The sequence below is a fragment of the Phyllobates terribilis genome, unplaced genomic scaffold (assembly GCF_046119375.1).
Source record: "Phyllobates terribilis strain yellow unplaced genomic scaffold, ASM4611937v1 Scaffold_7__3_contigs__length_470593459, whole genome shotgun sequence".
In the NCBI taxonomy this organism is placed as follows: domain Eukaryota; kingdom Metazoa; phylum Chordata; class Amphibia; order Anura; family Dendrobatidae; genus Phyllobates; species Phyllobates terribilis.
In genome coordinates this window covers 81,655,583-81,680,684 of record NW_027362767.1, presented here as the reverse complement: position 1 = coordinate 81,680,684, position 25,102 = coordinate 81,655,583, and the positions used below count along the sequence as shown (strand labels likewise).

At 42.8% G+C, this 25,102-nt stretch overlaps 1 protein-coding gene across 7 annotated transcripts in view; it reads left to right on the top strand.

Moving 5' to 3' along the window:
- The window catches only part of SIPA1L1 (signal induced proliferation associated 1 like 1), a 251,854-nt gene that overhangs the window by 207,378 nt on the left and 19,374 nt on the right, over positions 1–25,102 (top strand). For 4 of the 7 annotated variants that reach the window (XM_073638885.1, XM_073638886.1, XM_073638883.1 and 1 more), the window contains 4 exons: positions 2,038–2,483; positions 6,395–6,634; positions 7,056–7,215; positions 23,175–23,400. In XM_073638885.1, coding sequence (XP_073494986.1) covers positions 2,038–2,483; positions 6,395–6,634; positions 7,056–7,215; positions 23,175–23,400 — 1,072 coding nt within the window. The remainder of the gene's footprint in view (positions 1–2,037; positions 2,484–6,394; positions 6,635–7,055; positions 7,216–23,174; positions 23,401–25,102) is intronic. The other 3 variants (XM_073638884.1, XM_073638889.1, XM_073638888.1) reach the window with 3 other exon arrangements.

Here is a 25,102-nt window from a genome sequence, read left to right as displayed (position 1 = left end):
TAAACAAGTGCTGTGTACAAAGCATGTAGGAACCTTCTCGGGACCCAGCAGTCACGTGATCACTGGACCTTTGGGTGTAGGGAAAGAGCGGGAGCTACGGAGACCTATGCAACCCAGTCAGCTCTGCTATACAGCTAGGGGGCTGAATTTCCACTGTAACTGGGGCTAATATGCTAGCACCAGTTACAGGGAAAATCTGGTTAAAAAAAAATGAAATGTTAAAATTCCATCCCAAAAGGTGTTTTATGACTTTGTGTGGCACAACTTGTGAAATGAATGAATAATAAATACATAAAAAGCAGTAAAAAAAAATAACCACACAAAAACCATTAAAGTATTGGGTACTAGCAGTCATCTGTGCTTGTGCAATGCAAAGAAGGTCGGTGGTATTGGTGTTCAGTATCGATACCGACCACTGGCCGCTGTGTGACAGTTGATATTTCCAAAATCTCCACAGGGTGCATGGAAATTCTGCCAGAGACGCATCTGGAAGCGCCTCTGTCCCTATTGTAAAACCCACAGCCTGGGTACACCTGCTACCTCTGCTCCTTGCCTGCTGGCACTTCCCAATGTAGGGACCTGCTCTTCCCAGTCTGCAGATGTTCACATCTTTGTCTGTCGTCTCTAGTTTTGTGCTGAAAATATAATTTTGTATTACGATAACTGGCTATGTACACAGAGTTATGGCAGGTAAAACGCTGCGTAAAATACACTTGTTTCTTTGACACATTTTACTTGTGTTTTTGATGTATTTTTACATGCGGTTTTGATGCCTTTTTACTTGCGTTTTTTTCCCATTCCTCTGAGTGGGTGAAAAACGCTGAAAAAAATCGACATGTAGAATTTTTAAGAAAATGGTGCAAATCCATAAGGAAAAAAAAATAAGCAGCGGGTGCTTGAGATTTCAGAAATCACATTGCTTTGCTGGAACTATAAAATGCTGCAATTTTTTACCTTTGAAAAACGTGATTGGGGGAGATGGGACAGCAGCATGTGAACAAGCCCTAACCACTAAAGACAGCAGACACTTACAGGGGTATTCCCATCTCCAAGATCCTATCCCAATATGTAGTAGGTGTAATAATATTAGCAAATACCTCTGATTAGAAATGTAGTATAGTTCTTCTGATTGGCTCTTTTTCCTCATGTGCAGGGCATTGCAGGATCTTGGGTATCCATGGTTACGGCCACCGATATAGTGACATAACATGTTGCTAATGGTTGTAGCCATGGATACCTAAGGTCCTGCAATGCCTACACATGAGAAAAAAAAGACAGCGAATCAGAATAACTATACTACATTTGTAATTGGAGGTATTTGCTAATATTATTATTACACCTACTACATATTAGGATAGGATCTTGGAGATGGGAATACCCCTTTTAAGCAGCAATGCATCTGTCCGTGGCTTCACAACTTCATAAAGCTACAAAACATGGAGGACTAGACTAATCGTGCTGGTAGGAGAAATGGGTAGTATGTTTGCATGAATATCCAACAGTTCTGTAAGGCTATATTCCCACAATGAGCTTTTTGGTGAGTTTTTGATGTTGCATATAATCTTTTTATTTATATAGCGCCAACATATTCCGCAGCTCTTTACAATTCAGACAATATCAGCACTGTCCCAATTGGGGCTCACAATCTACATCATTATGTCTTTGGAGTGTGGGAGGAAACCCACACAAACACGGGGAGAACATACAAACTCCTTGCAGATGTTGTCCTTGGTGAGATTTGAACCCAAGACCGCAGCGCTGCAAGGCTGCAGTGCTAACCACTGTGCCACCGCGCTAACCACTGTGCCACCGCGCTAACCACTGTGCCACCGCGCTAACCACTGTGCCACCGCGCTAACCACTGTGCCACCGCGCTAACTTTTTCTGCACCATAGATTACTTGCATTTTTTCAAAAATATGCGGTGTCAAAAACTCATCGTGGGTACTTAGCCTAAAGGTTTTTTTTTTAAATAAAAAAACAAAACCCAATGGAACAGCCATTCTAATGTTAGATGTGAAATCGCCTTTGTTCACAGACTGACAGCCATTACTCCAGCCATTCAAGCACCAATACACTTTCCAGCAATGCGTCCAGCGCTCACAGCGAAGAGAAGTGGTATGACAGCGGGGAACGGCTGGAGTCTGAGCTGAGCAGCTATACCTACATCCAAGGAACGTCCGCAGACAGCGGGATCGACACCACTTCATACGGCGCTAACCATGTCAGTTCTGCCATTCCTGGGGCATCATCCACCTCTCCACGCTCCGGCCCTCCTAAAGAGAAAGTGGCGCCTTTGTGGCACAGCGTTAGCGATGTGGGGTTAATAACTGATAGGACGTGTGACAGAGACTCTCATGCATTGGATGGGAAAAGGGAATCTCCCGTCAGTTTGGAGAATCACACAAAAGTCTCCATAGGCTCCAAGCCGTTAACCAGGGAGAACAGCGCCTACAGCCTCAGCGACGCCGCTTCTCACACCAGGTAGGAGTCAGTGTTGCGCCATGTGTCCATGCTTCTGTCTCTGTGGTGTGATCGCAGCGGTGGTGGTGGTCTCTTTTTTTTTTTTTGCTTATAGACACAGTACGCAGAATGGGGATTAGTACACTTTCATGTTACGTTACATCTCCTTTCCACCATTCCTCCCCCCACCCCTAACATTAGAAAGAAAATCATTCCATCCCTCTCCCCCACAAACTACTTTACCACATTTAGTCCAAACTTAGATTTCATCCTTAAAGTCTTAAAGGAGCACTAAACCTAAAATGTAGAAAATGCAGATTATAAGAAAAAAAGTCTCCTCCTGGAGGTGCCAGAAATTTAGATAAATCAAAGGGACAGATATAATAATCACAAGAAGAGCAAGGTCTCTGTAGATTGCATTCTTCTTTGTGAGTCTGACAAGCTTTAGGTTTATTGTCCCTTTAAATGTCGTCCTATAGTACAATACTAAGACACACTCGCATTGTACATAAGCAGCGTACATTTGTACACCGTGATGATAGATGGGTCACAGTGGTACTGTGCTAGTGATTGAGGCCACTGTTGTGTTGGGACACCATTGTAAATGTGTGCTTGGTTGTCTTGTAGACTGTTGTCTTCGGGCCAGTAGTCTTCTCTGTGGCTTTGTCTTTGGGTCAGATATGTTTTGATTTTTTTTGGACAGTTTTCTCGTGGCAGCGATTGTCTATGCAGTGTTGTTCTGAGGCAACAGTTGTCATTGTCACATTGTCCTGTGCCCTCACTTGTCCGTGCAGCATTGTCCTGGGCCTACAGTTGTTCGTGCAGCATTGTCCTGGGCCTACAGTTGTTCGTGCAGCATTGTCCTGGGCCTACAGTTGTTCGTGCAGCATTGTCCTGGGCCTACAGTTGTCCGTGCAGCATTGTCCTGGGCCTACAGTTGTCCGTGCAGCATTGTCCTGGGCCTACAGTTGTCCGTGCAGCATTGTCCTGGGCCTACAGTTGTCCGTGCAGCATTGTCCTGGGCCTACAGTTGTCCGTGCAGCATTGTCCTGGGCCTACAGTTGTCCGTGCAGCATTGTCCTGGGCCTACAGTTGTCCGTGCAGCATTGTCCTGGGCCTACAGTTGTCCGTGCAGCATTGTCCTGGGCCTACAGTTGTCCGTGCAGCATTGTCCTGGGCCTACAGTTGTCCATGTGTTATTTGTGGAATTTGGATGTGAATTGTCTGCTAACCTGAAGAATTGGGTCTGTCGGGACAGTATTAGGAGGTTGCACAATTTTGTTTAGTGTTATTATTGATCTTTGTTCCTTTGATTGTACTGTTCCGTATGGAAAGAACTTATCCACTAACCTACAGAAATGCAAATGTATGCACAAAAGATCCAGTATTACTTTTAATTACAGTCGCGTGTATTTCCAAAAGTTTATAGAACCAGTCCTGGTCTTCTGCAAACCCACATATAAAGTATGTATTTTTATTTTAGAATGGGGCTGAGCTACAATACCTGACACAGCCACTATAAGTTATACTGAGCTGTGGGCTGGTAAACAATATGGCAGCAACCCCTTCCATGAGTATGGTAGGGGTCACAGAGGTCGACAATCTGAAACTAATGGCTTATTTTGAAGGATTGTCCACAATTATTATAGCTCTGGAAAACCCTTTTAAAATGGGTTGTCCACTACTGGACAAGCCCTACTTAATTCAAGGCCTCATAGTAAATTAAAACAACGGATATTCGCTTCCCGTAGGGGCGCCATTCCGTTGACATGGCATTGATGTGTCACGTGATCACCGCAGCCAGTCAGCAGGTGCACTAAATATAAACACCCATATGGTGGATCTAAAAAAAAAAAAAGAAAGGAAATGGAATTCTTGGTAGCATCGGGAATAAAATAAGAGCAAATATCGGACATTTTTAACCTGTTGACAAGTCTTATTTAAAGGGAACCTGTCAGCAGGTTTTTGCTATGCAACCTGAAGACAGCAGTAGATAGAGGATGAAACAGATTTCACTGATGTGTCACTTAAGAGGCTGTGTGCTGTTTACTTACAATGAAGGTTTTATCACCTGGATATTATCACTGCCTGGACTACTGTTCACGTGCCTGCTAGACTGACCTCACCCCCTCCTCTGATAAGCAGCTCACTGTCTATAGGCAATGTACACAAAAGCTGTGGTGTGGGCAGGGGCAGCTCTCTCTCAGCTCTGCTAAATGCCACATCTAAAAACTGATTGTGTCACAACGGCTACACCCAGTAAACTAAGTGATACATCGCTGGAATCAGGGTCTCTTCCTACATTATGATGCTCACAGTTGAGGTAGCAAAAACCTGCTGACAGATTCCCTTTAAGGGTTCGTCTACTTTGAACATTGTTTTTATTTTCTTTTATAGAAATAGTCAAAGGATGAACCTGGAGAAATTGTCCATTTTTCTGGGGAAATTAAGCATTACACTATTCCCATGGAACAACTTTCCAAGTAATGCATGAATATGACGGGTCATCCTGAGATACTTAACATAGCCATTATCTGCCTGGCTACAATGGATGAGAATTCTGATGCTTTCACATTGCGTTTAGAACACGCTGGGTGGCCCTGTCAAGGCTTACGACGCCCCCTACCCCCGCAAAACAGGATTCGGACTTATGCGCCGACGCATGCCGGCAGAGCGAACGTGCACTCTGACGTGCATAATTTTCGGGCTTATACGTCTACTGGAGGCAGACACTCAGACATAGTAGACTGTGTCTGGATGTCCATCTCCAGTAGGCGTACACACCCTAAAATGATGCACGACACACCACATATTCGATTCGCTTTGTTGACACTATTATAGTCTATGGCCCTGTCGGCGCATACTCCCAAATCCCTTTTTGCCAGGGGTTTTGGACTTGGGCTCTGATGTGGCCACTGAATGGGTGCCTGAACACAGTGTGGAAGCTAATATCTGCTATACTCCCTTAAAGTCCATTTACGCCATAACATTATAGTGAAATGAATGTTCGTAGGAAGGCTTGGTTCACGATAATCTTGTAGTCTAAACAGCCTGCTGATCACCCACTGAATGAGTAGAACGCTTGTTCGTCGGGTGAAATGATCTTTTGGTTTTCACAAAAGATCATCGTTCTCAGCAGCACAACTTCCCATGTAAATAGAACGAAGAAAACTGGCAGCCTATACGCACTGAACTATCTTACAGATCTTTCAGTGCACGTCGTTAAGATATTTTTGCCCGTGTATTAAACATTTACCAATCGGCGGCCTTTTAACACAAATTCGGGTAATGTAAACCCACCTTTAGTGAGGAGTAAAGGAAAAGCCCCAACGATACCAAACAGTGTTGCATATAAACTGATTTCCATATTGCTTCCAGCCCACGCTTACTTCCTGGCGGTTTCAGCGAGCATACATTTGTATTTTTTCCTTTTATTTGTAAATAACCTTTCTTGTTCAGAACTTGGAATCTTTTTTTGGTTTGACCATATTTAAAAGCCGTGAACACGACGGACCGGACAGAGTCCATCTTGGGCAGTTAAACCATTGATAAGAGTACGATTTGGTAATTTTTTATGTATTTTTAGTACTTACATTTTCTAACAACTACCAAATTTTTAAAACCTTTTCCCAAACATTTCAACCCAAAAGCAGAATATAATATTTAATATCCGAACACAAAATCTTTACCCCACCCCCCAACCATAAATCAGTCTGAACTTAGTTTTGGTTTTGCCAAATTCATCAGTCCCTTGCTGTAGGGAGCATATTTTTTTTTTAGTAATGGACCATAGATGCCCCGCATTTTCAGGACCACATGCAACATTTACTAAAATGCGTGGCTCACCATGGTTCCAACCCTGGATCTAGATTATTTACAAAGTGGGTGAAAAGTCGCAGAATTAAGATTAGCTTTTTCTCATTCTCCCCCAGCACCATGAGCTCTCGGCACTCCGCAAGTCCCGTTGTTTTCACTAGTGCCAGAAGTTCACCCAAAGAAGAGTCTCATTCTGCCACTTCCCCACAGCTCGCGCCTTCTTTCTCCTCTTCCTCCTCCTCCCCTACTGGTCCTAGGACTTTCTACCCTCGCCAAGGTGCTACCAGCAAGTACCTGATTGGATGGAAAAAACCTGAAGGGACTATAAACTCTGTGGGCTTTATGGATTCAAGAAAGTAAGAGCCCTTTATGTTCTGCTCGTAATTGATATTGGCATATAATGTTCTAATCGCTTGGCGCGTGTTCTGAGGTTGTATATACTGCAATGTACAGCATTGGAGAATACGCTAGTGCTTGTCTTTCGACTTTTTAGGGTTTTCTTTTTTTCTGCATGTTTGTAGTCTCTTACGTAATAACAACTAAAGATCACACAGCGCTTTACACACATGACATAAGACAGATCAGGTTTCTTCCTAACAGGTATCCATGCATGATTTTGTATTGGCCATTACAAAACGTAGATGCCATTCTCCTTTCCCTGCTTTCCTCCATATCTTTCCTCATTCCTTGCGATAAATAATTCAATATTTCACCATAAGCCAGTCTTTAATTTTTAAAGACCTCTTTCTGAACTGTTTCTGTTTCCTTCAATAAAAGAAGACATCAGATTGATTGTGTGGAGATGCCACCCACAAGGCTACGTGCATCAATAAGGGATCTCCAGGCTTCGCCGAAGAGAGTGTCCTCAGTCCACGAGGAACTTAAGAAGCTTATTGACATGGAAGGGCCACCTACCGGATCAGAGAAGCCTTTAAAGGTACTTTAATGAATGTAAAGACTACATCACTGGTGATCTTTGGGTAGATGGACTGATGGGGAATGTAATGTGTCGGTGGAGACATATGGCGAACATTTACATTGCATGAATTTCCTGCACATAGACTGCATAGTAATTCCTGCTATTGCTCAGGCCAGCCAATAAGACTAGGAGCAGAAATGGCTTCTTCTCTCCTGCACTGGACACATTAGATGGACCTTATCTGAAGGGAATAAAGAGGACTTGAGAGAATTAGAATTAGGCTAAAAGGTGGGGGGTAGCCAGAATCGGGAGTGGATCCTATGGTCCTTCGTTTATCCGCACTTTTTTTTTTATTGCTTTTTGAACTACTTCCAGACTGCCGATAGACTATAAACGTCTGCTGCGGTAGTGGCGAGTCGTCTGTTAGATACGGCCAGATTCCCCATAGAGAAGCAGTGCTGAACAGCATAGGAAACACCGACAGCACTTCTGCCCAAAGCTCAGTCATCCCTGCTATAAAGGCAGTTGGCTTAATTTTCCCTGTAACTGGGGCTTTGATACCAGTGCCAGTTACAGGGGAAATCGAATATAAAAAAAAAGTATTGAAATGTTGAAATGCTGCTCAAAGATCTCTTATGACAGAAAGGAGGCACAAGGTGCAAAATAAATTAAAAATAATAAGCTGCAAATAAATAGGTTTAAAAAAAATCATCTAAATCAATATGCACTCTACCCATTAACCCAATTAATGTGCAATATGAAGGGAGAGTGGAGAGGGCTCAGGTGCTAAACTGTCCTCTCATGCGTCTGATGCCAGCTATATTACATTGCTGACATCTGTGTCTAACAGCAGCAGCCAGAGCTGAGCTCTGTTGTCTGCTATTAACCATTTAAATGCGCACACCAGCTTTCATCGGCCCCTGTGACGTGATCGAAGGGCTCTGATGGTTTACCATGGCAGGTGGTGGCCTGCTGACAGCCCCCGTCGCTGTCGTCTTGGTACTTTTAGGCCACAGGCTGAGCTTCATAGGAGACCGAGATTTTTACTATGTACTACAATACTGTGGTATTACAGCACATGGGATAAGCGATTGGACAATTGCTAATTCGAGTCCACTAAAGGGACTAAAGCAATAAAGTAAATTTTTTTTAAAAAATATAGGTGATTTGAAAATGTTAAAAAAAAATGGTATTGCTGCATCTATTAAAGATTTGTCTATCAAAATATAAAATGTATTATTTATTTTATAGTAAAACATAAAAAGAAAACTGCAGAATTGTAGGTTTTTTTTTAGCCACCCTAATAAAACTGCAATAAGAAGCGATCAAAATGTCGTATATGTACCCCAAATTTGTATTAATGAAAACTTCAGCTGCCAAGCAACAAACAAGCCCTTCATACAACTCAATCGATGTAAAAATATTACCAGTATTGAGCATTGAGGACTCAAACTAAAATGTATTTATTTTTCTTTACAAACTTCTAAATTCTTGTTCACCCTATCTATAGAAGTTTAGTATCTCTGTATCGTACTGACCTGTAGAAACATGTATCAGAGTAATTTTTATGAACGAATTAACTCCGTAAGAACAAAACCAAAAATAATGGCAACATTTGCATTTTATTTTTTTCTTTAAAAACATGTCACAATCTGTATTAAAGAAGGTTTTTGCTAAATAATCTGAGAGCAGTATGATGTAGAGGGCAGAGACCCCCTGATCTCAGTGATGTGTCACTTGCTGGTCTGTATGCTGCCATTTTGATGCAATCACTGTTTTCTCTGCTGCAGATCTAGCAGAGCTCTGAATGCTGAACTGTGTATAACTCAGCCTACACCACTGATTGGCTGCTTTCTGTGTACACTGTGCATAAGCAGAAAGCTGCCAATCAGTGGTGGAGGCGGGTTACACAGAACAAGTTGACTTGGAGGCACGTAACACCTAGTCCTGTAGTGATAATCTCCTGCTGAAAAAACACTGATTTTATTGAAACAGCAACACAGTTTAAGTGACACCGCTAGAGTTAGAATCTCAGCCCCTACATCATGCTGTTCTGTTTCATAGCAAAAACCTGCTGTCCATTTCCCTTTAAAATAATAAAATCTTACAATTCTCATCATGACAACTGGGGCTTTTTTTTTAGACTCTAACTTCCTATTGTTTCAGGAAACGGCACATATATACAGCCGCTATGGTCAGACCCCAATCGTATCTTATTGTTTTGAAGTGTCTAATGAGCTTGTGCAAAGATCATTGTGAAGGAAGGAGGGGGGGTCAAGCGTGACATCACCTATTGTGATTGGTGGATCCTGTGTTATCAGCTGTGTATAGGTGTTACTGGTCAGTGTAATCCGGCCTCTGCTGATAAGGAGTCTGCTGAAAACTTTTCCTGAAAGGCAGTATGTAGGAGTCTAAAAAAAAAAAGCCCCGGTGGCCAGTGTGAATATTGCAAGATTACTAAATTATTATTATTGATTGGGATATGAAAGTGTTTTTTCTTTTTAGAGGTTTTTTTTTTCCAATCTAAAACAAATCCTGATTAACACAATAGGCCATTTTCTGATGATGGCTTCCCCTTAATTACACACAGGGTTTGAAAATAATCATTATTTCTTTATTATCAAACCTCACTTAATACTGTATCTCTGTTTAACCCCTTTACCCCCCAGGGTGGTTTGCACGTTAATGACCGGGCCAATTTTTACAATTCTGACCACTGTCACTTTATGAAGGAATTACTCTGGAACGCTTCAACGGATCCCCCTGATTCTGAGATTGTTTTTTCGTGACATATTGTACTTCATGATTGTGGTAAAATTTCTTCGATATCACTTGTGTTTATTTGTGAAAAAACGCAAATTTGGTGAAAATTTTGAAAATGTAGCAATTTTCAAAATTTTAATTTTATACCCTTAAATCAGAGAGATATGTCACACAAAATAGTTAATAAATAACATTTCCACATGTCTACTTTATATCGGCACAATTTTGGAACCAAAACTTTTTTTTTTATTAGGAAGCTATAAGGGTTAAAAGTTGACCAGCGATTTCTCATTTTTCCAACAAAATTTACAAAACCATTTTTTTAGGGACCACATCACATTTGAAGTCACTTTGAGGGGTCTTTATGACAGAAAATACCCAAAAGTGACACCATTCTAAAAACTGCACCCCTCAAGGTGCTCAAAACCATATTCAAGAACTTTATTTAACCCTTCAGGTGCTTCACAGAAATTTTTGGAATGTGGAAGAAAAAAATGAACATTTAACTTTTTTCACAAAAATGTTACTTTAGACCCATTTTTTTTTTATTTTTGCAGGGGTAACAGGAAAAAATGGACCCCAAAATTTGTTGTGCAATTTCCCCTGAGCACGCTGATACCCCATATGTGAGGGAAAAACCACTGTTTGAGCGCACAGCAGGGTTCGGAAGGGAAGGAGCACCATTTGACTTTTTGAATGTAAAATTTGCTTGAATAATTAGGCACATCAGGGGCTCTCCAAACGCAACATTGCGTCCGCTAAACAGTGGAAACCCCCCACAAGTGACGCCATTTTGTAAACTAGACTCCTCAGGGAACTTAGCTAGATGTGTGGTGAGCACCTTGAACCCCCAGGTGCTTAACAGGAGTTTAGAACATTGAGCCGTAAAAATAACATTTTCACATTTTTCCCACAAAAAATGTTTTTCAGCCCCCAATTTTGCATTTTCATAAGGGCAACAGGAGAAATTGCACCATGCAGTTTGTTGTACAATTTCTCCTGAGTAAGCAGATACCCCATATGTGGGGGAAAACCACTGTTTGGGTGCACGGCAGGGTTCAGAAGGGAAGGAGCGCCATTTGACTTTTTGGATGTAAAATTTACTTCAATACTTAGCGTATGTTCCCCTGATGCGCCTAAACATTGGAAAAATCCCACAAGTGACACCATTTTGGAAACTAGACCCCTCAGGGAACTTATCTAGATGTGTGGTGAGCACCTTGAACCTCCAAGTGCTTTGCAGAAGTTTAGAACATGGAGCCGTGAAAATAAAAAAATCAAACTTTTTCCACAAAAATAATGTTTTAGCCCCAATTTTTTTATTTTCACAAGGTAAGAGGAGAAAATGGACCCCAAAAACTGTTGTGCAATTTCCCCTGAGCACGCCAATACCCCATATGTGGGGAAAATACAGTGTTTTGGCACACGGCAGAGTTCCGAAGGGAAGGAGCACTGTGTGACTTTTTGAACGCAAAATTGGCTGGAATCTAGAGCGGACGCCATGTTGCGTTTGGAGAGCCCCTGATGTGCCTAAACAGTGGAAACCCTCCACAAGAGACCCCATTTTGGAAACTACACCCCTCAAGGATTTTATCAAGGGGTAGAGTGAACATTTTGAATCCAGAGGTACAACACAAAATTTGATAACATTAGGTCATCATATTGAATAAGTTGTCATTAGTCTTGAGCGCAAGTGCTCGCTACTTGAGTTTGCATCGGGTACTCAGGTATGCACCATGTATCAAGGGTGCTCGAGTGACATGCTCGAGTCCCCGCTCGCATGTTTCATGGTTATTAGACACCCAAAAAAAAACATGCGGGGATAGCTCGTGCATGGCAAGCAATCCCCGCGAGGTTTTTTTGGCCACGAAGCATATGGGGCAGAGACTCGAGCACGTCACTGATACTCCGTATATACCCGAGCACCCGATGCAAACTCAACTAGCGAGCACTTGTGCTCAACACTAGTCGCCATATCGTCATCTTTTTTTTTTTTTTTTTTTTTTAACTTTTGAAAAAAATCCCAACCCTAACCCTAGAGTTTATTTTTTACACCGTTCCTCTTGCGGTATAAGTGATTAGACGACTTTATTCTTCGGGTCAGTGTGATTACAGCGATACCAGAATCATATCGGGTTTTTATGATTGACAGCTGTCACACACTAAAAGACGCATTTTTTTGTAAAATCTAGTTTTTGCATCGCCATATTTTGAGAGCTATAATTTTTCCATATTTTGTCCGACAGTCATGTGACGGCTTGTTTTTTGCAGGATGACTTGACGTTTTTATTGGTGCCATTTTCAGGCACTTGACATTTTTTGATCGCTTTCTACTCCGATTTTTTGGGAGACAGAATAAACAAAAAACAGCAATTCCAGAATTTTTTTTATGTTTTTTTTTTTTATACTGTTTCGCGTGTGATAAAATTGATAAGGTAGCTTTATTCTTCGGGTCAGTACGTTTACAGCGGTACCACATTTGTATCATTTTTCTATGTTTTGGTGGTTTTACACAATAAAAGCTATTTTATAGAAAAAAAAAATTTTTTTTTGCATCGCTTTATTCTGAGAGCTATAACTTTTTTTATTTTTCGGCTGATGGAGCTGTATGGCGGCTTTTTTTTGCGGTACAAGATGACGTTTTCAGCGGTACCATTTTTATTTATATTCGTCTTTTTGATCGCGTGTTATTCCATTTTTTGTTTGGCAGTATGATGATAAAGCATTGTTTTTTGCTTAGTTTTTTATTTATTTTATTTTTTTTACCGTGTTCACTAAAGAGGTTAACTAGTGTAACAGTTTTATAGATCAGGTCGTTATGGACGCGGTGATACCAAATATGTGTACTTTTATTGTTTTTTTTGTTTTTTTTCATAATATTTATTGATGGGTACATTATATTTTTATTTTTGGTGGATTATTTTTTTTTTAATATTTTTACAATTTTTTTTTTTTTTTTTTTTTTTTTTAACACTTTTTGGACTTTTATTCTGTGTCCCACTCTGGGACTTTCACTTTTTTTATTCTGATCGCCTGCATAGCACAGGAATGCAGCACCATCCCTGTGCCATGCAGGCTGTCAGCGCTGCACAGGGAGAAGATAGTTTGATCATGCACTGCGCATGACAAAAGAATCTTCCTGCTGTGTGGTGACCCGGATGTTGTCATGACTACATCGGGTCGTCATAGCAACATCTGGGAAGCCACGGCAGACAGCGCTGGAGGCCGGGAGGGGAGGTGAGTATTGCGATCACCTCCCCTTGCCACCGCAATGCTGCGATCAACTTCGATCGCATTATTGAGGGGGTTAATGTGCTGGGAGCAGTGCGGGACCGCTCCCTGCACATAGTACGGGGTGTCAGCTGTGACTATCAGCTGAAACCCGGCTGCGATCGCCCCGCACCGCTTGTGTGCGGGCGCGATTGCCATATGACCTAATAGTACGTCATTGGTCCAATCGGCCCAGGTCACAGAGACGTACTATTAGGTCATACGTCAGAGAGGGGTTAAAAGAAAAATCTGATTTTTTTTTTTCCCATTTCCGTGAATTTCAGAATGCTGTCCAGGATTGAAGCCAAGACAGATTTTCAGTATTTGCAATCACACTAAGTGCGCAAGGCACGGTACAAGAAACTAATCCCCCATGGAGCTCTGAGCACTTTATAAAGGTTCATCCAGGGCACACAGTTTCCATGACAACTGTGCACTATATTCTCTCCTCTTATTTATTTATTTATTTTAAGCCAAAAATGTGTTGGAATATAGCAGGTTTTATCAGGATGTCAGTGCTCACTTCCCATAGTGAGCTGACATTTTTTTTTTTGCTTGGCGTTACAAAAGTGCCTAAACCTGGTGCTATTCGTTACAGTATAGCTTGGGCTTTGTTTTGCCACGGCCTTCTTTACGGCTTGCTCTCTGTCTCCCCATCTAATTCTTCTGACACAATTCTCAGAAGACGGCCCGTTGGGTTCTTCCTTGTCATGTTTCAGTTTAGCATTTTAGGCTGATGGATTTCCTAAACATGTCTAGCAGTAAACAGAACGCAACGAGTGACTGAGCAAACACCCAACATTCCGAAGATGTTCTGGAAATTAAAGCCACTTTCCAGCCGCCCTCATGCTAAGCCCCTATTATCTCATTAGGTTTGTGCCAATTACTGGATAATCTTTCTCTTACTGGTGGTTTAGTATTCTGTAATGGATAATCATCCTGCCCTTGTTCTCTTGGTGCACTTGCACTACTGATGAGCCTGTGATTGGCTGCAGTGAACAAACACAAGCGTATCTGAACATGTAGGCAGGGAACAATGGTAAGAAAGGAGGAGGGTCTCAGATTGCCTCTATGTCCCCATACACATTAGCTGGCTGTCAATTGTGTATGGGGGCACCGGCCGACTGATGGTCGGGAGAGATGCCGATTACTCATGTCCGATTTTGGACTGACCATCGTATTGTCCTCCCTGAGATTAGCCACCAGCCGACGGTTTTTCATGGAGAACACCGGAGCGCTCAGCCGCATGAGATGTCTAATATGTATGGCCGGCTCTAGACTCCCTGTGGTAACTTAGAAAATGTAGACGTGGCAAAAGGAAAAAATTTGTGATGTAAATAACATTGTATTATAAATTACATCCCAGAAATGGATAGTCAAGGTGACTGTGAAAAGTTCCTTCTTTTATATATGCTAGGAATAGATGTTTTGTTTTATCCCCAGTAATCAGAATACTGGAAACTAGGGCGGTTTGTCCATTAATCTGTATATGATATATGCTGCACAACTCCTCATTCAATATTTTATAATAAATTCGAAGATGCAAGATAAATAGATTAAGACACACAATGGCTACATGACTAATACAGTTCCCAGAAATTACAATGAATAAGGCATGCAAGATGATATAAAAAGACATTGAAGGAAGCAAAAGATGTACAATATATAAAAAGATATTAGCCGCTAACAGGATAAGATATCAAAAGATGAACAATGTATCAAAGATATCATTTACAACAACATACTAAACAATAAACTTCTATTATATTCAGCCTCAATATCCGGGGGAGCCCAGAGATGAGAGCAGACTTTCCTACGGCTTATCTTGCAGTTTCATTTTGGACTCTGGTATTCTTTGTCTAAGGCCACGGCTCCACTATCAGTATTTGGTCAGTATTCGGTCAGTATTTTTTCTCAGGAGTGGGAGCCAAAACCAGATGAGGAACAATCAGAGAAAAGGTATAATAGAAACAAGTCACCAATTCTGCATTTATCACCCACTCCTGGTTGTGGCCTAACTCAAAGTATTATACACCACTCCTAGCACCCCTTGATGTCTCTGGGCGGAAAACTAAGATAAGATAGATCTTTCTAGACCCAATGAATCACCAACCAAACCAGATCTCACACTTTGCACTAATGAGGGGCGGCACCCGGAAACACATTGTCTGTAAATTGAGATTCTGGTTTGGATATTATCCCACGTCATGTGGCAAGGCTCGTTAAAGGGTGAATGTTGACTTTTAGGATTGCTACTTCCAATAGGTGGCACTAGAGTTCTGGTCCTCTTCCTCTCTGAATAGGCAGTTTGCATATTTAATTTCCCAGAGGAGCATTGGAAGGCTTAAGTCTCCTCACCTTGACATGTCAGGCTTGGCATGTCACTCTCCACAAGTAGAAACATTAACTCTTATATCCCAGTCAGACTCCTCTCACCAAGCCAAACCAGATCTCACACTTTGCACTGATGAGCAGCGGCACCTCAAAACAGTGTCTGCAAGTTGAGATTCTGGTTTGGTTGTTATCTAAGTCATGTGGCAAGGCTCATTAAAGGGTCGATATTGACTTAGGATTTCTACTTCCAACAGGTGGCACTAGAGTTGTAGTCCTCTTCCTCTCTAAAGAGGCAATTTGCATACACCCAATGAACAAATGTCTGAGTAATGTGCATGTGCTTAGCAATCATCTAAGAGTGTGGTCTAGTACCTGGCAGTACCTGCTATCTCCACTTTTTAAAGCTAAATAAGAGCTGATAATAAAATTACTAAAGGGGGTAGAATCAAACTGAACCATTAAATTAAAGGGGTATTCCCATCTCCAAGATCCTATCCCAATACGTAGTAGGTATAATAATAATAATAATAATATTAGCGAATATCTCTAATTAGAAATGTAGTATAGTATTTTTGATTCACTATCTCTTTCCTCATGTGCAGGCATTGCAGGACCTTAGGTATCCATGGTTATGTCCACTGATAAAGTTACAGTTAGTTAGCTAGTTGCTAGTGGTCATAACCATGGATACCTAAGGTCCTGCAATGCCTGCACATGAGGAAAGAGACATAGCGAATCAAAAATACTATACTACATTTCTAATTGGAGGTATTTGCTAATATTATTATTACACCTACTACATATTGGGATAGGATCTTTGAGATGGGAATACCCCTTTAAGGGTGCTTTCACACTGCTTTCAGTGACCCCTTTGTGGCTTCCGACCAAACCCCCCTGCAAAACTACATTCAGACATATGTGCTGATCGGGCCATAGACTAAAATGGTGTCGGCAGAACGAAGGTGCGCTCTGTCGTGCATGATTTTCGGGCGTGTATGTCTACTGGAGGCTGACGCTGAACGGGTTCCAAAACATAATGTGAAAGCACTCTAACCCTTTCCAATACACAAATAATCTAGGTATTTTCAAGCACGCAGGGGGCGCAAGTGGTTCGTGGACCCACTGTACCACGAATCGGACTTACCCTGAAGGGGCATAACTAAGCAGCTACCTTGGTGTTCACTGAAACCTCTAGTGGAGAGGTCAAGCTTGTGTGGCAGGGAGCTGCCAGGTGCCACTCCAGGGCTCCGTCCGTCCAGCAGTAGCTGCTGAACCCAAAGGTCAAAGCCGTTAATTCGGATAGGGAGTCCTAGACAGGGCAGGACGGCCACTTGGGACAGGAACAGACCGTATGGCTCTGGATAGCTGACAGGATGACCATTGGGACAGGTTCAGATTGTGCATTTTCTGGATAGCTGACAGGACGGCCACTGGGAAGAGTACATGCACACAGGTCTTGGGAAACTGTTTAGATACTGCCAATGCAGCTATGGGGTACGGATATCGTATAACCTACACATGAATACAAGGACAGAACAGGAAGGGTATCACTATAATAGACTAATGAAAACACGGGAATAACTTTAACAAACCTGGGATGGGGGACCTGGCTACATACAGTTGCACACAGCAAACCACCTAATACTAAACTAAAGGGGTAGCTCAGGCATCTCCCTATTGGAGACTATGCCTTTTATACAAGATGCATCCCAGCTATCAGTTGTGAGACATCTTGCAGGTGAACACTTAAACTAAATGTCTTCCAGCTGTTAGCTGGTGCATTTACGTGTGCGTGCGCTGCCCCTTTAAGAGCAGGGGAGCGCGCCTGCGCGCTGCCGGGAGACAGTGCGGCGTGCACTGAGGAGAGGGAAGCTCACAAGGATGCTGCTGTGGCCAGGGCGGTGAGTAAGCTGGCGTCCCCGCATGGAGTGAGGAGGTGAACCATGCAGGGGCTCCGGCAGACGTTACAGTATTGGAATTTTCTATTCAGAAAATTTAATTTGGCTTGCAAAATAAAATAAGGTGATCTCTATTCTATGGACATACTAGCCACTCTTGGATAAAAGCACAGAAGTAAAGTTGTTTTCACATAAGCATTTTCCTTTATAGCTGAAACCATAACTTAAAGGGGTTGTCAGGTCTTAAGCTACAAGTCTGCAGTCACCCTGTGACTGCAGACTTGTGAACCTTCACATCGCACATACTATGAGGATTTTCCTGTGCCTGGAATGGGCAGTCATGTAACTGCAAGTATGCGATTTTCATACTTCCGGCCACATTCCAACTAGACTGTATCAGGCTTGCTCAATACACTTGCATTGAGTGAGATCGTGCACATCTAGTCAGCATGTGATCGCATGTATGCAAATCACATACTTGCAGTCACGAGCCCTCCTCTCCTGGAGAATCTTCGCAGTGTGCACGAAGACAACCCCTTTAGTACCTGATGAGTCATATGACTGATACTACTCCTGGCCGACTGACCCCAAACTTGTAATGGTTGATTCCCTACATTTGAAGGGCAATCTAACTCTGGATGCAACAGAAATCTCCCTGTCTAATCTGCTTCAAATTGAGCCCCTAACTATGTGAACATTGCCCTATAATTGCAGTAGTGCAATAGTTAACATCTACATTTCATCTTGCAAAAGTGGGGAAACCTTTAAACGACATAAGACAAATTGTCCTTTACATTAAATATTAGATTTAGAAGTAAAATGCATTAAAAAAGACTAAAAATGAGCTGGCGCTCTGTCATCCTGTTACTACTGTCTGTAGGAAACTTCTGAGGTTGGTTGAAGTTTCTTGACTTCATTATCTCATTTTCCCATGCACTTTATATTATTTAGATCTAGGGAAGGAAGTTAAATCTAGTCTCCCTGACAACAGGGAACCTTGCAAGATGACAGAAGGATAGGAAACAAAAAAGAAGCTGAATCCATAAACAGTTCACTTGTGACTCAGAGGAGCTCAGTGAAGGGCAGAGCTGTAGAAAACTCAGCGAGCTGAAGCGGGGGGACACTGCAGGTCGCACAGTCTGCTCTCTAGCAAAGATCTTATACAGTCATGGCCGAAAGTGTTGGCACCCTTGAAATTGTTCCAGAAAATGAAGTATTTCTCCCAGAAAATTATTGTAATTCCACATGTTTTGTTAGACACGTTTATTTCCTTTGTGTGTATTGGAACAACACAAAAAATCAGAGAAAAAAAGGCAAATTGGACATAATTTCACACAAAACCCCAAAAAGGAGCTGGACAAAATTGTGGGTAAACAAATTTGTTTCAAGCATGTGATGCTCGTTAAAACTCACCTGTGGCAAGTGACAGGTGTGGGCAGTACTAAAATCACACCTGAAACCAGATAAAAAAGGGAGAAGTTGACTCAATCTTTGCATTGTGTGACTGTGTGTGCCACACTAAGTATGGAGAACAGAAAGAGGAGAAGAGAACTGTCTGAGGACTTGAGAACCAAAATTATTGAAAAATATCAACAATCTCAAGGTCACAAATCCATCTTCAGAGATCTTGTTGTTCCTTTGTCCATGGTGCGCAACATAATCAAGAACTTTGCAACCCGTGGCACTGTAGCTAATCTCCCTGGACGTGGACGGCATAGAAAAATTGATTAAAGGTTGCAACGCAGGATAGTCAAGATGGTGGATAAGCAGCCCCAATCAAGCTCCAAAGAAATTCAAGCTGTCCTGCAGGCTCAGGGTGCATCAATGTCCGCACAAACAATCTGTCAAAATTTGAATGAAATGAAACGCTATGGCACAAGACTCACTGCTGTCACAGACAAAAAATAGCTAGACTGCAGTTTGCCAAAATGTACGTGACTTAGCTAAAATCCTTCTGGGAATGCGTCTTGTGGACAGATGAGACCAAGATAGAGCTTTTTGGTAAAGCACATCATTCTACTGTTTACCGAAAACGAAATGAGGCCTACCAAGAAAAGAACACAGTACCTACAGTCAAATATGGTGGAGGTTCAAAGATGTTTTGGGGTTGTTATGCTGACTTTGGTACTGGGTGTTTTGTCTATGTGCAAGGCATCATGAAATCTGAAGATTACCAAATGATTTTGGGTTGCAATGTAGTGCCCAGTGTCAGAAAGCTGGGTTTGTGTGCTAGGTCATGGGTCTTCCACCAGGATAATGACCCCAAACATACTTCAAGAAGCACCCAGAAATTAGATGTAAACAAAGCTCTGGAGAGTTCTGAAGTGGCCAACAATGAGTCCAGATCTAAATTGCATTGATCACCTGTGGAGAGATCTTAAAATTGCTATTGGGAGAAGACTCATTCAAATATGAGAGACCTGGTGCAGTTTGCATAAGAAGAGTGGTCAAAAATTCCAGCTGAGAGGTGTAGGAAGCTTGATGATGGTTATAGGAAGCAATTGATTGCAGTTATTTATTCCAAAGGATTTTCAACCAAATATTAAGTTGAGGCTCCTTTGAAATGTCCTTAGCTTTATGGAATAACTCTCTACCTAAATATAATTCCAAATGGTCCTCCTTGGAGCGCAAGTTTTCCTCCAAGCAAGAAAAGCCCTCTTTATATGATGATTTATTACTTTGCCAGAATTATTTTAATCTATTCTTTATTCTATGTTGTTTTTGCACTTAGTTGCACCACAACAATTAACATACTATGTTAAAATGATCTTCATTTCTTTTTTTTTTTTTTTCTGTTTCTCTCCTCTTCCTCCCTACCCCATTTTCTCTTTTCCCTTGTTTGGTTGCCTTTCCTTTGCCTTCGTTCCTTTCCTGAACCCTTATCCCCTGTACTGTAAAATGCCCTGATAGAAGTAATTTTAAACAAATATTAAGTTGAGGGTGCCAACAATTTTGTCCTGCCCATTTTTGGGGTTTTGTGTGAAATTATGTCCAATTTTGCCTTTTTTCCCCTCTTCTTTTTTTTTTGTGTTGTTCCAATAGACTCAAAGGAAATAAATGTGTATAACAAAACGTGTAATAGCAGTAATTCTCTGGGAGAAATACTTCATTTTCTGGAACAATTTCAAGGGTGCCAACACTTTCGGCCATAACTGTGCATAATGCTAGAAAACGCTTTACAAAATTGCTTGATTGTCCAACAAAATCACCATGTTGTCAAATAAAATAGTTTTTATAAGCATAATCCGCTCACCTGTGCAGTCCATGCCCATGATCCTCAATCCACAGCACACAAATACAATCAAAACCTCAAATCCAGCATGTAGTAATAATTTAGTGTTAAAGTGTAACCGTCATCTTCATTTTTATTCCATAAATCAATAGACCACATGAAAATAATCAACTTTTTAATATATCTTATCGGAGAAATCTGCTTCTTTTACCACCACAACTGGTCTTTCATTCTCAATTCTTGGGTAAAATCTGTATTCAGTGAAGACAGATTTTTCACATTACTGAGATTGGAGATGGCTGGTGGTGCTTGTAAAATGTTATAGAGATGTGAGGAGGGAGGAGCTGGAGGCGGACACTGACATTCCAGGGAGGAGCTGGAGGCGGACACTGACATTCCAGGGAGGAGCTGGAGGCGGACACTGACATTCCAGGGAGGAGCTGGAGGCGGACACTGACATTCCAGGGAGGAGCTGGAGGCGGACACTGACATTCCAGGGAGGAGCTGGAGGCGGACACTGACATTCCAGGGAGGAGCTGGAGGCGGACACTGACATTCCAGGGAGGAGCTGGAGGCGGACACTGACATTCCAGGGAGGAGCTGGAGGCGGACACTGACATTCCAGGGAGGAGCTGGAGGCGGACACTGACATTCCAGGGAGGAGCTGGAGGCGGACACTGACATTCCAGGGAGGAGCTGGAGGCGGACACTGACATTCCAGGGAGGAGCTGGAGGCGGACACTGACATTCCAGGGAGGAGCTGGAGGCGGACACTGACATTCCAGGGAGGAGCTGGAGGCGGACACTGACATTCCAGGGAGGAGCTGGAGGCGGACACCGACATTCCAGGGAGGAGCTGGAGGCGGACACCGACATTCCAGGGAGGAGCTGGAGGCGGACACTGACATTCCAGGGAGGAGCTGGAGGCGGACACTGACATTCCAGGGAGGAGCTGGAGGCGGACACTGACATTCCAGGGAGGAGCTGGAGGCGGACACTGACATTCCAGGGAGGAGCTGGAGGCGGACACTGACATTCCAGGGAGGAGCTGGAGGCGGACACTGACATTCCAGGGAGGAGCTGGAGGCGGACACTGACATTCCAGGGAGGAGCTGGAGGCGGACACTGACATTCCAGGGAGGAGCTGGAGGCGGACACTGACATTCCAGGGAGGAGCTGGAGGCGGACACTGACATTCCAGGGAGGAGCTGGAGGCGGACACTGACATTCCAGGGAGGAGCTGGAGGCGGACACTGACATTCCAGGGAGGAGCTGGAGGCGGACACTGACATTCCAGGGAGGAGCTGGAGGCGGACACTGACATTCCAGGGAGGAGCTGGAGGCGGACACTGACATTCCAGGGAGGAGCTGGAGGCGGACACTGACATTCCAGGGAGGAGCTGGAGGCGGACACTGACATTCCAGGGAGGAGCTGGAGGCGGACACTGACATTCCAGGGAGGAGCTGGAGGCGGACACTGACATTCCAGGGAGGAGCTGGAGGCGGACACCGACATTCCAGGGAGGAGCTGGAGGCGGACACCGACATTCCAGGGAGGAGCTGGAGGCGGACACCGACATTCCAGGGAGGAGCTGGAGGCGGACACCGACATTCCAGGGAGGAGCTGGAGGCGGACACCGACATTCCAGGGAGGAGCTGGAGGCGGACACCGACATTCCAGGGAGGAGCTGGAGGCGGACACCGACATTCTGCTGCAAGTTCTCCTGAAGCAATACTTCTCTGTAGAACTTTATTAGCACCAATTATCATCTCCTATCTCAGTAACAGGAAAATTTGTATTCACTGAAGACAGATTTTACCCGTGAAATGAAAATTTGTCTAAGGGCAACACAGTCTAAAGACTGAAATGTGGGATATATAGGTGTCTATGATCAAATTCTGATTTTCAATCAAAAAATTTACTGCTCTCAAGACTTATAAAGAAGGCCTGTGATTGACTGTTGTACATGTATACAAACTCCTAGGAAAAGCTCTCATTCTCTGGGTGCAGGCAGGGTTATTAAGATTCATAAACTAAAACTTCTGGCTGTCTTAGAACAGCTTGATCATAGAAAACTATATATATTCCTGAGCTTTGTATATTCCCCTCTAATATGTGCTGCTTGAAGATAAGGAAACATTTGAGACCTGGAGAGATCCACATTAACTCACCCACTCACTGCAACAAACATATGTATGGTCAAAAAGGGAATCCTTCACCCCCAATATGCATTTTAAATGGGTTATACTGTGTTGTAGGGGACTTGGCCCCTATAACAACCATGCTGTCACTTCTTGCAGATGTTGTTCTTGGTGGGATTTGAACCCAGGACTCCAGTGCTGCCAACCTACAGTGCTAACCACCGAGCCACCGTGCTTGCCTGTTAGTAGCGACCTATCAATCACCTGGAGTAGAACGGGATACTTTAATTTATGTCTGAGATCTTTTGAACTTTTACCTTTTTTTTTTTTTCTCACAGTCCTCTTTTTCTACAACATCCTCAAGCAAAAGATCCCTGCACAGGACACTTTCTGATGAGAGCATCTACAGCAGTCAGCGGGAGATGGTGTTCATCAATGCTCGAGCGTCACTCCTGGACCAAGCTCTTCCCAATGACGTCCTCTTCAGTAGCACATACCCCTCTCTGAATAAGTCATTGCAAATGCGCAGACCATCCTACACTATGGGTATGACGTCCATTCATGGTGAGAAATGTAGAAATTATTATATACAGGGCTTTCTCTGATACTGTATCTAATGATGCAAATGTGTCCACATTATTATACCAAGTGTCTAATGTGCAAGAGCACATGAAAACTGCTGCAGCCCTGTACCACTGCTATTCAAATCAATAGGAAGCGGATATGCAGTACCCAAACGTGGCCACTATCAGACTTGGCAGCTCCGCAATTGAGCAGTTGCGGCCACCAACATCGAGAACAGTTGATCAGCGGGGGTACCGGGTGTCGGACCCCGATCAATCATACGTTGACAATCTATCCTAAGGATAGGTCATCATTGATAAAGTAGCGGACAACCTCTTAAACTTTAGTTAGATCCAAATGAGTGTTATTTGATATTTTTCACTGGGGGTGTGTACTTCTACCTCCTATATGACACTGACCAATCATAAGCAGGCAGCAACATTACAAGTGCAGAAAAACCTGTGATGTCATCAGGGTCACGTGACCTGACTCCACAGGTCCTGCCAACCGGAGTGTGTAGCCTAAATAAGCACTGAAGATATATTATACAGCACAGAACTTCTGGAAATACTAATATTTCCAGAACTTCTGTGCTATGGAGGCAGAAGTACACTCCCCTAGTGAAAAATATTTAATAACAACCACTTGAACTTAACTCATTAGGTGCTAATACTTTGATTGCTAATATTTCCGCAACAGAAAGGCGAAATATAAAAAAAAAAAAAAAACATTTTGTTTCCTCTCCGCTGCCACTATTGCATTGTGTGTTCAGTTCAACAAAAAAAAAATAATTGGTGAAAGGTCCTGTAGGGGAGCAGCACATGGCTGCTTTGGTTTTTTGGCCAACCATCAAATTCATGGAAAGTGGCAGGTTCTTGCCCCAGAAATGTTACTCCAGTCCCCCCTGGCAGGAGTAACATTTCTGGTGAGGCACATATCACTGATGCTCTGAATTCATTAAGTGGCTTGCGAAACGCCAGTCTAAATGAATTGGGACTGTTATGCCTTGCAGATTGCGTAGCTAAGATGTCAAAATGAATCGTTCCACATTCTCTATATGTTACAAATCCATAAAGAAACTTGGACAAGAGAAACAGTACCACCCTTGTCCATGTGTTGTGGCTAGAATTGCAGGTCAGCACAACTCTAGCTATGGTGACTTGAGTTGTCATAGGTGAAGCCACTTCAGGATAATGCCAGCAGTTATGCCGTCATTCTTGCAGTGGCTCCACCACCGGCATCGTCTGGTCTGTACTGTGAAGTATAGAGAGAAAGAGGGTTCCTATCAGAATCTGCCCGAAGAATGAAAATGTGACTTCTTTTAATCAATTCAGGGTTTCCAAGTCCTGAAGTGGTTAATAGAAGTGACATAAGACGGAAAATGTGCACAGCAATGTCATTTTGACATTGCTGTGCATTATGTTCATTTTATGGGGTGCTTTTGCAACACTTTATCAGGCGGATTCTGAGCGGAAACAACCTGAAAAAGACACCATGGGAACATCTGAACGAGCCCTTAACATGAGAACTGCTCCTCGAGGGTCTGATTGTTTGGTAACTGAAAAAAAATACATATTGAGAAAGTAGCAGTTCTTGCCTTAGATCTTAACAGAAAGATTAAATATTTTAGTCTCACAGGATGGGTCTTTGCTCATTCATATTCAGGCAGTGGTAGGACAGACTGAGGAGCTGGGGAAGAACA